Source organism: Geotrypetes seraphini, chromosome 7 (assembly GCF_902459505.1).
Source record: "Geotrypetes seraphini chromosome 7, aGeoSer1.1, whole genome shotgun sequence".
NCBI lineage: Eukaryota > Metazoa > Chordata > Amphibia > Gymnophiona > Dermophiidae > Geotrypetes > Geotrypetes seraphini.
Window position 1 is genome coordinate 56,906,209 of NC_047090.1, and position 12,423 is coordinate 56,918,631.

The window sequence follows — 12,423 nt, forward strand, 5'->3', positions numbered from 1 at the left end:
CAGCTACGCTATCCACTCTTACCACATCCTCTGGCAACGTTTTCCAGAGCTTAACTATTCTCTGAGTGAAAAAAAAAATTCCTCCAATTGGTTTTAAATGTATTTCCCTGTAACTTCTTTGAGTGTCCCCTACTCTGTAATTTTTTTGACAGAGTGAAAAATCGATCTACTTGTACCCATTCTACTCCACTCAGGATTTTGTAGACTTCAATCTTATCTTCCCTCAGCCGAAGAGCCCTAACCTTTTTAGTCTTTCCTCATACAAGAGGAGTTCCATCTTCTTTATCATCTTGGTCGCGCTTCTTTGAACTTTAAAAGTGCTGCTATATCTTTCTTGAGATATGGAGACTAGAATTGAACACAATACTCCAGGTGAGGTCACACCATGGAGCGATATTGTAATAGAACTTATTAACATCCTCTAAAATGAATATGGATAAATTCCTGGATAAGATCAAAGATGCAATTATGCCCTGGTCTCCTCTTAATTTTCATGGTGGGGCAGGTCGGACTCTCTGAAAATGGTGATTGTTCTGAAAATTAATTATTTGCTAAGTATGTTCCCCATTTTATTTCCACATTCCTTTTATAAGTCTTTGGAAAGATTATTTTCTTGCTTTCTCTGGAATAATAAAACCCCAAGAATCTCTTTGACTAAACTGAAATTGCCTAAATTATCTGGTGGAGTGAATTTTCCAGACTTATTTCTATTTCACAAATCCTTTCTACTACAACAGTGTTCTGCCTAGTTGTACCCTACAACAGGCCAGTGCAAAACTTTTGACAACCCAAGAATTTCTATAAAGAGAATAGAACACACTCCAACTTCTATTAAAACTACATATAATATTTTTTAGTAAAGAAAAGATATTCACCATGGATAGAAACTGTATACTTTAGTCTCTCACAAACCAAGTAGCCCCTTAACAGTCTGCAGATGAGCTACGAGCATAACAACATTGAATGGCTTCTTTTATAGCGTGCAATGTTTATCCCTCAAACATACACAGGAAAGCACATGTCCAAAAGTCTGCTGTTATTAATATATAAAGGTTCCCTGCACAACAATGACAAGTTAAAAACTGATAAATCACCTGGACTGGATGGTATACATCCCAGGGTACTAAAAGAACTCAAACATGAAATTGCTGACCTGCTGTTAATGATCTGTAACCTGTCGTTAAAATCATCTGTAGTACCTTAATATTGGAGGGTTCTAGGGGAGATCTGGGAAATTACAGACTGGTAAGTTTGATTTCAGGGCCGGGCAAAATGGTGGAAACAATTATAAAAAATAAAATTGTGGAACACATAGATAAACATGATTTAACGAGACAGAGTCAGCATGGGTTCACCCGAGGGAGATCTTGCCTCACCAATTTGCTTGACTCCTTTGAAGGTGTGAATAAACATGTGGATAAAGGTGAGCCGGTTGATGTAGTGTATCTAGATTTTGAGAAAGCTTTTGGTAAAGTTCCTCATGACAGGCTCCTGAGAAAATTAAAGAGTCATGGGATAGGTGTCAAGAGAATATAAGCTTGGCTTTAGAATTGACATGCAGTTTACTATCTGAGTGTGTGTGGTGCAGTGGTTAGAGCTAAAGCCTTAGCACCCTGACATTGTTGGTTCAAATCCCCTACTGCTCCTTGTGACCTGCCTACCTAGCGCCCAACTCACGCTCAAAAGTAGACCTGCTTTTGTAGTGCCTACATTTTAGGCGTTAGCATGCTCAGTAACATGCGATTCTTTAAATGGATGTCTATATCGAAGCCACACCCATGCCTATCTCATTTGGCGCAGCTTTTTCCGATGGGCATCCATGAAATTGTGGACACTTATTTTGTGAATCGCATCCAGCTTTTGGACATCTAACTTTCAATTACTTCTTGTTAAAGTTGTTAATTGGACTCATTATCCACTTTATTTGAATGCCTAAGTCTGTTGACGCCTAAAGTTAGATGTCCTTTATAGAATCTGCTCCGATATGTCTTGTTTTCCTTTTCTGAATTTCTTCTGGGGAAAAAATGGTAAAATTTCTCTCAAGACGAGGGTGTGTAGTATTTTCAAGGTGTGGTAATGTTATGTATTGGTTTTCTTTCTTCTTTCCTAACTTGATTTCTATGTGTATGGAAATGCTATAAAATTACTAAATTTTAAAAAATACTACTAAAAAGAAAACAACTATTTATGACAAAACTGATGAAAAATCTTGCAGGGAAAGCACAAAAATGGAAAAATGTTTGACACATTTTAAAAGAACTTGAAAAACATGCTCCTCAGCTCTGTGGAAAACTATGAACTGCAGGTCCCACGAACCAATGTCAGATGGGAAGGAATCACCAGCATGCATGCAGTATGGGCATCCTTAAAATTTAAAGTGACACTACACTTTTTTTTTTTTTTACTGTCAATGCTGGTTTCATGGTGGATACTGGTTTCACCAAATGTGAGACTATACCTGCTGTCCTGAACACCAACTACAGGTCAGTAATTTTGCTACAGCTGCACTTATCTCGGACCAAGTGTTTTATGTGAGGTAAAAAAAGGTAAAGGTCCCTGTACACAAGTGCCAAGTTGTAAATTAACTTATAGAGGAACCACTTGTCCTCCATCCCTCTTATTCTATAACCTGTGGTGCCTGAATGTAAGCACCACTTTTGTGCTGACTATAAAATATAAGTACACAGGTGAATGTAAAATTTACATACATTATTGCTATGTGAGTACTCGGTAGTATTCTATGATGTGAGCAAGTTGCAAATCAGTAAAAGCAAGGGAGCATTCACAATTTTATACACGTAGATTAAAGAATACCGTCATTTATGTGCTACAGTTCTACATTTATGTGCATGCATTTATGGCTGCTATTGACATGGGATAAATGAGCACTCCTCAATGTTGGTGTGTAAATGTTGACTTATGCTAGTACTCCATTATGGAATGTGGGAGCCCAGATGCCGTTATAAAATTCCTACTCAGCAGACTGCATTTTACATAAGTACATAAGAATTGCCATACTGGGACAGATTGAAGGTCCATCAAGCTATACTGTTTCCAACACCCAGGTCCCAAAGAGTAAAAAAAATTATGCTGCTTATCTTAGAAATAAGCAGTGGATTTACCCAAGCCATCTCAATAATGTCCTATGAACTTCTCTTTTAGGAAATTATCCAAACCTTTTTAAAACCCTACTAAGTAACTGATTTCACCACTTTCTCTGGCAACAAATTCCAGAGTTTAATTACATATTGTGTGAAGAAATATTTTCTTCGGTTTGTTTTAAACCTACTACTTAGTAGCTTCATCACATGCCCCCTAGTCCTACTATTTTTGGAAAGAGTAAATAAGCGATTCCACTTCGCTCAGCATTTTATTGACCTCTATCACATTACCCCTAAGCTGTCTCTTCTCCATCCATCCCTTTTACTACTACTACTACTATTAATTATTTCTAGAGCACTACCAGACATATGCAGCACTGTATAGAGTCACAAAGATGACAGTTTCTGCTCGAAGGAGCTTATAATCTAAACCAGTATATCGCAAACTGTGCTTCAATGATGCGAGGTGAGCCGGCCTAGCAAAGTCCCCGAGGCTGCCTGATGAAACCGAGGCTAAACTAATGCTAGCGGCAGCTGTGTGCGAAGTTAAAAGTACACAGTGAGCTGCCCCTAGAGAGAGGAGAGGTACTGCTGGAGGGGGGAGGGAAGGGAGAAGGGGTACCTCTGGACATGGGAGGAGGGAAAGGGAAAGGAGGCAAATTATTGCTGGATAGGGGGGGAGGGAAGGGAGAAGGGGTACTGCTTGACAGGGGAGGAGGGAAAGGGAAGGGAGGAGAGTTACTGTCGCAGGGGGAAGAGGGAGAAGGGGTACTGCTGGACATGGGGAGGGAAGGAGAGTTACTGCTGGACAGGGGGAGGAGGGAAGGGAGAAGGGGTACTGCTGGACAGGGGAGGAGGGAATGGAGAAAGGGTACTGTTGGACCGGGGAGGGAAAGGGAAGGGAGAAGAGGTACTGCTGGATCTAGAGGAAGGGGAGGGAAAGGAAAGGTGCTACACACTAGAGGGGATGATGGGAGAGAGCATGTTGGGTTGGGTTGTGGGGTGGGAAGGAAGGATGCCACTCGAGGAACGAGGCAAGAACAGAGAGAGAAAACGTGCAGGAGGCAGAAAGTGTTGACTCATGGAGAGGGCAAGATGGATGGGGAGGATAGGAGGGAAGGAGAAATGTAACACTCAGGGAGAGGACAGAGATTGAAAAGTTGAACTAATGAAAAGAGAGAGAGACAGAGAGATGTTGGTTAGGGGAGGGAAGGAGGACTGGAGAAGCATGCCGGAGGAAGAGAGAAATGTTGGACTGGGAGGGAGGCCAGAAAGGAGGAAGGGAAGGGAGAGGGACTGCAGGGGATAGAAAGGAGGAAGGGAGAGAGAAATATTATACTGGTGGGGGAGGAGAGATGACTAAAGGAAGGGAGAAATACCAGACCAGGAGGAAGGAGGAGAATCTGGTAGCGCTATAGAAATAATAATAGTAGTAGTAGTAAAGAGAAATGCTATATTATGGGAAGGATAGGAGAAAGATGCCAGACTGGGAAGGGAGGAAAGGAAGGAGAGAGATGTCAGACCTCTGGGAGGAGGGAGGGAAGGAGAGAGATGTCGGACTACTGGGGGGGGGGAAGGAGAGAGATGTCAGACAATGGAAATGGGGAGGGAAGAAAAGAGAGATAGGAAGGGAAGGTAAGACATGGAAAAGTAAATTTTGAGAAGAAAGCAGAAAAATTGAATGTAATGCCAAAAATGGATAAAGCTCCCCTGGTACAACATTGGCTCAATCATCAGCATGACCCGGCAGACCTGAGATTCTCAGTATTAGATACAGTAATTAACACTAGCGGTGGAGATGTAGCGCAAATACTTTGGAAAAAGCAAAAATGGATATACATTTTAAATACGCTTCATCCATATGGACTTAACAACGAAATAGAATGGGTAGCCTTCCTTTGAAAATGATTTTTCATTCACAATGTCATGTCACAGTGTGGATTTCAACTTACTTTATTGACTCTTTCTGTCAGTATGAGTGTGTTGTCATCACGTAACACAACGTACGGAACCACTCCCCCTCCATTTTAAAGCTGGAGTGTCGGGCAGTGTTCTCCTTCGATTGGAATCATTGAGTGATTTTTTGTGAGCGGTAGTAACCTTTTAGTGCTCCTCTTCTTTCATGGTTAGCCAGAAAAGTTACAATGCCACATAGCAGTGTAGCTAGGAAGTTTCCAGCTTACATGGCATGGGTGGTCTTTAACACTGAACTTTGCATTGCAGATCAACATTCACGGACATCTAAATTTTTTGTCAGCCTTTAATTGCCAAATGAGAGCTATATAAATCTACAACTGGGTCTCCTGAAGCAGATGTCGAAATGGGGCCACGTTGGGACCCTATAGAATTATTCCTCAAAAGATAAGTGAGGTTTAATCAATGTTCCAGTGATTTTTCAAATGCAAATACATTTATATAAAAAAAACCAAGATTGGATTTTTACAACATTTAAGAATATAAAAGTGCCTACTATATCTCAGAGAGTGATTCTTAAATATCAAGTACGCTATGACTGGATGGTAAACTCTTGTTCCAAGAGGGTGTTACCTCTTTAGAGTTTCACTTCTCTGAGCGCATTCAAAATATAGGATCACTCTCTTGAGACTACTGTTTATTTTAGTCAGTCTTCTCTAATTTCACAAAACGACTTTACTGACTTCCAATATAGGATATATTATACCTGTTTTTTGTTAGAAACAAAGATGGATGAAGGGCAGAAAGTGAAAAAGGAGAAAAAAATAGTCAATGGATAAGAAGGCCCTAGAAATATAGTTAAAAGCACAGAAAAAAAAAGTCACCAGACAACAAAGGTAGGGAAAATGATTTTATTTTCAATATAGTCATTGAAATGTGTCAGTTTTGAGAATTTATATCTCTAATGTGTATAATGTGTGTATATGAAAAATGAAAGGAAAAAATTGCATTACAATTAGTAAAGGGGGCGGAGCTTGGGAGGTCTGTGGTTGGGGTACTTAGCTTGAAGTAGTTGAGAAACACTGCTGTAGGCAATCAGCCGGCGCCAGTGCCTTTCCTCTCCCACCCTCTTCCCTGTTGGCACCCCCTATTAGCGTGCGTCTCGGGACCTGTCTGGAAGACCTCTGCGCATGTGCGAATGTCGACGTGATGATGTCACGCATACACATGATGTCATCACGGCAACGTCTGCGCACTCCCAGGTGTCTTGAGCCGTGGCCAGTACCTTTAGTGTGCCCCGGCTCGAGAAAGTTTGAGAGACACTGATCTAAACAGACAAAACAAACAGGGTGCCAGGGTGGGGATACAGTTATGGGGAATAGTTAATCTACAGTAGAGAATAGGGTTATGGATTGAAGGCTATATCAAAAAGGTGGGACTTCAGTCTGCTTTTAGGTTGAAACAATTTCACTGATGACAACCAACATAACGTAAATCAACATGGCAGTCCAGGAAAAAACTGTACAACCCTGTGTAACAGCACACATAAAAAAAATTTATCATTTTAACATTAGTGCCCTATCTTACATCCTCCCCACAAAGCAACATTCCCCCACCAGGATTGAAAGCTATGAACAACAGCACCTAAAGTTTGGTGCACTGTATAGATTTGCTCCCCCAAATGTATACATGTATATTTTATAAAGTAAATTCATACAGTAAATCACAGCTCCGTCCCATTCTGTCCAAACTATTGTAATATCATAAATTGCAGATTCTATAATGAAGTGTTTCCAGCAGTTTTGCTAGCCAAATGTTAATTTACTTACGTTTCTCCTGATTTGCGGTAATTTTCTGGGCATTCAAAATTGAGACAGCGATAACTGCCTTGAATGTTGAAGCATGTCTCTGTGACTGAGCAGTTGTGAAGTCCTGTAAGGCATTCATTGTTATCTGCAAAATAAAGTGAAATAAAAATCAGCACAGTGGTTCTTAAACCTGTCCTGGAGGACCCCCAGTCAGTCAGGTTTCAAGATATTTCTAATGAATATGCATGAGGCATATTTCCATATAATAAAGGTGACGGGCATGCAAATGGATAGAAGAAATTGCATTGTAAAATTAGTACTATTATTATGGTGATGGGGTTAGGGGCAGAGCTTGGGCGGGACTGGGGTGGAGCCTGGGTAGGAGTACTCAGTTGATATTTGTTAGACATAGGGGGTACTTGGCTTGAAGAAGTTGAGAAACTTTGATCTAATGTACCTGGGGCAGTGGAGGATTAAGTGACTTGCCCAGGGTCACAGGGAGCAGCGCTGAATTTGAACCCATAACCTCAGGGTGCTGAGACTTTAGCTTTAACCACTACGTCACATATGGCATGTCTGAATACCTAACATCACCAAAAGTCCACAGAAGAGGAACCCACGGGTACTGAGCAGCAAAGAAAACAGTGGGAACAGACAATGAACAATCCACAAGAGCAGACAGGTAGTGTGCTCAGAGAGGAAGGGGGTGAATTTTGGTGATATTGAAGAGTTAGAAGAGACAGGTCTTAGCAGCTTGTTGGATATGCGTAGAAAATGAGAGGTCGGAATTGAAGACCACTCCAAGGTTGAGAGCAGAGGAGACTGGAACAATGACAGTATTATTTACTGAGATGGAGAAAGGAGGAGGAGGAGCAGAGGGTTTAGGAGGAAAGAGGACCAGCTCAGGAGGAGCAGCAGCTCAGTCTTGAACATATTTTGTTTCAGATAGATGGCAGGACATTCAGGCAGCCATGTCAGCCAAACAAGCAGAGACTTTAGGTGAAATTTCAGGTGTTAAAAGGTAGATCTGGGAGTCATCAGCATATAGGTGATACTGGAAGCCATGGGAGGAAATCAGAGCACCTAGGGAAGAGGTGTAGAGAAAGGTCCTAAGATAGAACCCTGGGGTAAACCAACCATAGCAGGGTAAGGACCCACCAGCACAGGGCTTATCACAGGACCCTGTTTCCTAACAGAGATTTGTTATTGAAGTCTATGTCACAGAAACAGAGAATGGAGCAACATGTATGTGTATTGAGACATTCAGTATTGTCAGCCCAGGTGGCTATAATTGTACAAAGCCACTTTCATACTTTGGAATTTTACTCAGTTTTTAAATTGGGACTCTGCTCCGCCCCTCTCCCTGACCGAAAGGGAACATTTAAAAGAGCACAGCAGCCAGCCGGGCCCCCTTTCAGGCCACCAGCGGGAGACAGCGTGTCCAGATTGTTTCCGAGGAGAGGCAGCGTGGGAGCCCTGCTCCGCCCCTCTCCCTGACCGAAAGGGAACATTTAAAAGAGCACAGCAGCCAGCCGGGCCCCCTTTCAGGCCACCAGCGGTAGACAGCGTGTCCAGATTGTTCCCGAGGAGAGGCAGCGTGGGAGCCCTGTTCCGCCCCTCTCCCTGACCGAAAGGGAACATTTAAAAGAGCACAGCGCCAACAGCGCTCAGCTGTTTGGCGCGCCGACGAAGGCGCATGCGCCTTAGTGCGCGCCTTTGTGAAGCGCCTGCAGTGACGACAGTTGGATTCTGAAGCTAACAAAATAACAGGCTCCAATCAGGTAATCATTAGATTTAAGCACAACTAACTTGTTGCTATACCTTACCATACGCAAAGGTTGGAATACCTTGTTAAAATTAATTCGTGGGTAAACCTTGTTATACTTAATTTGTAAAACCTGTCCCCCGCCAGGATCAGGGTATCAGTTAGCTTCATTCTCAACTAACCTGCTGTACCTAGTTATACTTAACAGTTGGTATACCTTGCTATACTTAATCGGTTGGTTTTACCTTGTAATATTGTATATTACCTTGTAATATTGCTATACTTAATTTTGTTGGTTGTACCTTGTAATATTGTAATTGTTGTATTCATCTCATACTATCCTGTTTAAACATCTAAGAGCACTAAGAACAACTCTCACCACTCAGGCATAGGCAATCCAAAGAGACAGATAACACCAATAGAGCAAAGAACTCCAGAACCAACACCCCTTTTTACACACAAAAATGGCAACACGCACATTTAAACTCATCCTAGTCCTACTACTGCTCTCCCTACTCATAGAGAAATGGAAAACTGCAGGATACCACACACATTCTATACCCATCCTCACAACAATACAAAGACTGGTTCAACCCAACAGGAAAGTCCAAACCCCCAGAACCCTGACACCTTGTCCATCATCCAACCACGAAAACATTCTCACAATCTGGGGAAAAAGACCCCCAACAAAACCTAAGACAAGATCACAAAAACTTCAAACACCTTCCAGAACACTAATCAATACACTAACTACTCACCCTCTCATAAAATTCACACCAATAGCATGCGCATATATGAATATACGATCTATCAACCCAAAGACAGAACTAATCAAAGACTGGCTGATCAAAGATAATCTAGGTTGCCTCTTCCTAGCCGAAACCTGGCTCACTTCTGACTCAGACCCTAGCATTACTGAATTCTGCCCAAACGGATACAAACTAAAGCTAGTATGTAGAGAAAAGAGAAGAGGAGGAGGTCTAGCAATCATTGCAAAAAACAACTTCAACATTAAAGTCCTAGCCATGCACTCCACCCCCCACCTAGACCTTCTAGCCTGCCAACTTTCTGACAACACTCTCACAGGAACTCTGAACTGCCTTCTCTGCTATGTCACACCAGGAAAATGGAACACCTCTAAACAAAAACTCGAAGAATTTATCCTCCAGCATTCCCTCTCCTCCACACATAACCTGATCCTAGGAGACATCAATCTCCACTTAGAAGACCACACCTCCAAACAAGTAGCGGACATTCTTTCATACCTCAACACCCTATCTTACCAGATACTCAATCCCGAACCCATGCATGAAAAGGGCCATCAACTTGATATAGCTGCTTACACTTCCCCCAACCTTAACACACAAAACATCCACATCACCAATGGCTCATGGCATCCCACCTTATGGTCTGACCATTACAAGTACACCTTCACAATTAACTGGGTGCAGAATAACAACAAACCCACACCACACACAACAAGCTTCAAGTCCAGAAAGAAAATCGAACCTACCACATTCTGGGACACAGTAGACCCAGAAATAGACATAAACAATCCCAAAGGATTCATAAACATCTGGCGCTCCACAAGTGAATCCGCTTTAAACAAACTAGCACCACTAAAAACAAAAAATAAAATATGCAGACCATCAGACAAATGGTTTGACGCCGAACTCCTACACCTAAAAAGACAATGCAGACAATTAGAAAGGACATGGAAAAAACAGAAACAAGACCACACCAAAACAAAATGGAGACACCAAATCAAACAATACAAAATCAAACTGAAGGAAAAAAGAACAGACTACTACTCCAAACTCATTGGCACCGATAAACCGGACACAAAAAAACTTTTCAACCTTGTCAGAAATCTCACTGATACCAAACCCCACCTCGCCACCCTAGGAAACCAAACTCCAACAGCCTCCCAACTAGCGGACCATTTCAAACACAAAATCATCACAATCAGATCCACATTCAACAACTCTCGAAACATCTTAGAAGAGATACTAACAAAACCCACAAAAGACGAAGCCACCTCAGCAGATAGGATCTGGACCGACTTCCCAACGACACAATGGTCAGACCTAGACCGGCTGTACAAAAAATACAGCAAATCTTCATGTGATTTGAACAATTGTCCCCCTTATCTACTAGCTACAGTGTCCACTAAATTCACAGCTGGTCTCAAGCTATGGCTGCAAACCACCCTAAGGGAAGGTCAGTTCCCTCCGGAACTTGGCGAAATCATAATTACTCCCATACTAAAAGACCCCAAAGGCCCAAACGACAGCCCAACAAATTATAGACCAATCGCTTCTATACCTCTATACGTCAGAGGGTCTAGTAGCACAATATCTCACCAATTACCTAGAAGACCATCACATCCTACACCCTACTCAATCCGGATTCAGAACCAATCACAGTACTGAAACACTTCTGGTTTCCCTACTAGACATAGCCCGTCAGCACCTCAGCAAAGGAAATAAGTTACTAATCATCCAACTCGATCTTTCAGCAGCATTCGACTTAGTTGACCATTCCATACTACTCCAGATACTAGATGCCATAGGAATATCAGGTAATGTACTCAACTGGTTCCAAGGATTCCTCAAAACAAGATCATACAGAGTCAAGTCAAATGATCTTCTATCCGACTCATGGTCAAACCCCTGCGGAGTTCCACAAGGATCCCCTCTATCGCCCATACTTTTCAACCTCTTCATAGCATCCCTAGGCACGGCCATTACATCCTTCAGCTACGCGGATGATATAACCATCCTCCTCCCCTTCGACATCCAAGACCCCACCTCCAACGGACGCCTGAAAACAACATTGGAAACTGTAGAAAAATGGATGACGAACCACAAAGTTAAAACTGAATGCGGAGAAAACCAAATTCCTACTACTAGAGAAGGAACAAAAACCATCCCTAACAGAACTAGAAGTAAACACAATCAAATATCCAATACAGAATACTCTCAAAATTCTGGGAACACACCTAGACAGAGGCTGCACAATGCAAACACAAATACACAAAACCATAAAAAAAGCATTCTTCACCATGCGAAACCTAAGAAAAATAAGAAAATTATTTTCCAAAGAACACTTCAAGATCATTGTACAATCCCTCATACTCAGCTCCTTAGATTACTACAACAGCCTCTACCTACCTTGCCCAAATACTATGATAAAACAACTAAAGACCGTTCAGAACACAGCTATCAGACTCATCTACTCGCTCAGCAAATTCGACCACGTCACACCCGCCTATGTAGACTCTCACTGGCTTCCGATAAAAGCAAGAACTCAATTCAAACTCTACTGCTTACTTTTCAAAGTAACCCATGATATGGCCCCCAATTACCTGAACAACTGTTTTTGCCGCTACCGACTACCCAGATCAAGAAGAACTCAGAATCTTTTCACCTTCCCCCCTCATAATGGTACCCGACATAAGAAACTTTACGACAGCCTTCTAGCAACTCAGGCAGCGAAAATTGACCCCACCATCACCAAACTGATGATCAAAATAACAGACATCAAAGTGTTTCGGAAAGAAATCAAAACATTTCTTTTCAAAAAACACATCCTTACTTAATATTCCCCTCCCCAATCGCACATGCACTCTCCCCAGCAAATAACACACTAGTCATCCCCTTGAACCTCATTTACCAAAAATATCCAAACTCCTAAATAAGTATCTCCCTTAGGTATCCATTTAACCTTCTCCTAAATAAGCATCTCCCTTAGGTATCCACTCAACTGATTCCTTCAAAGTTAGGTATCTTTCTTCAGTTGCCTATATTGTTTTCCCTACTGAACCTTGTAACTA

General features: G+C 41.9%; 1 protein-coding gene across 2 annotated transcripts in view; it reads right to left on the reverse strand.

The window, feature by feature from the left end:
* Positions 1-12,423, reverse strand: part of FBLN1 (fibulin 1) — a 338,157-nt gene that overhangs the window by 54,209 nt on the left and 271,525 nt on the right. For both annotated transcript variants that reach the window (XM_033951176.1, XM_033951177.1), the window contains exon 14: positions 6,845-6,968. In XM_033951176.1, coding sequence (XP_033807067.1) covers positions 6,845-6,968 — 124 coding nt within the window. The remainder of the gene's footprint in view (positions 1-6,844; positions 6,969-12,423) is intronic.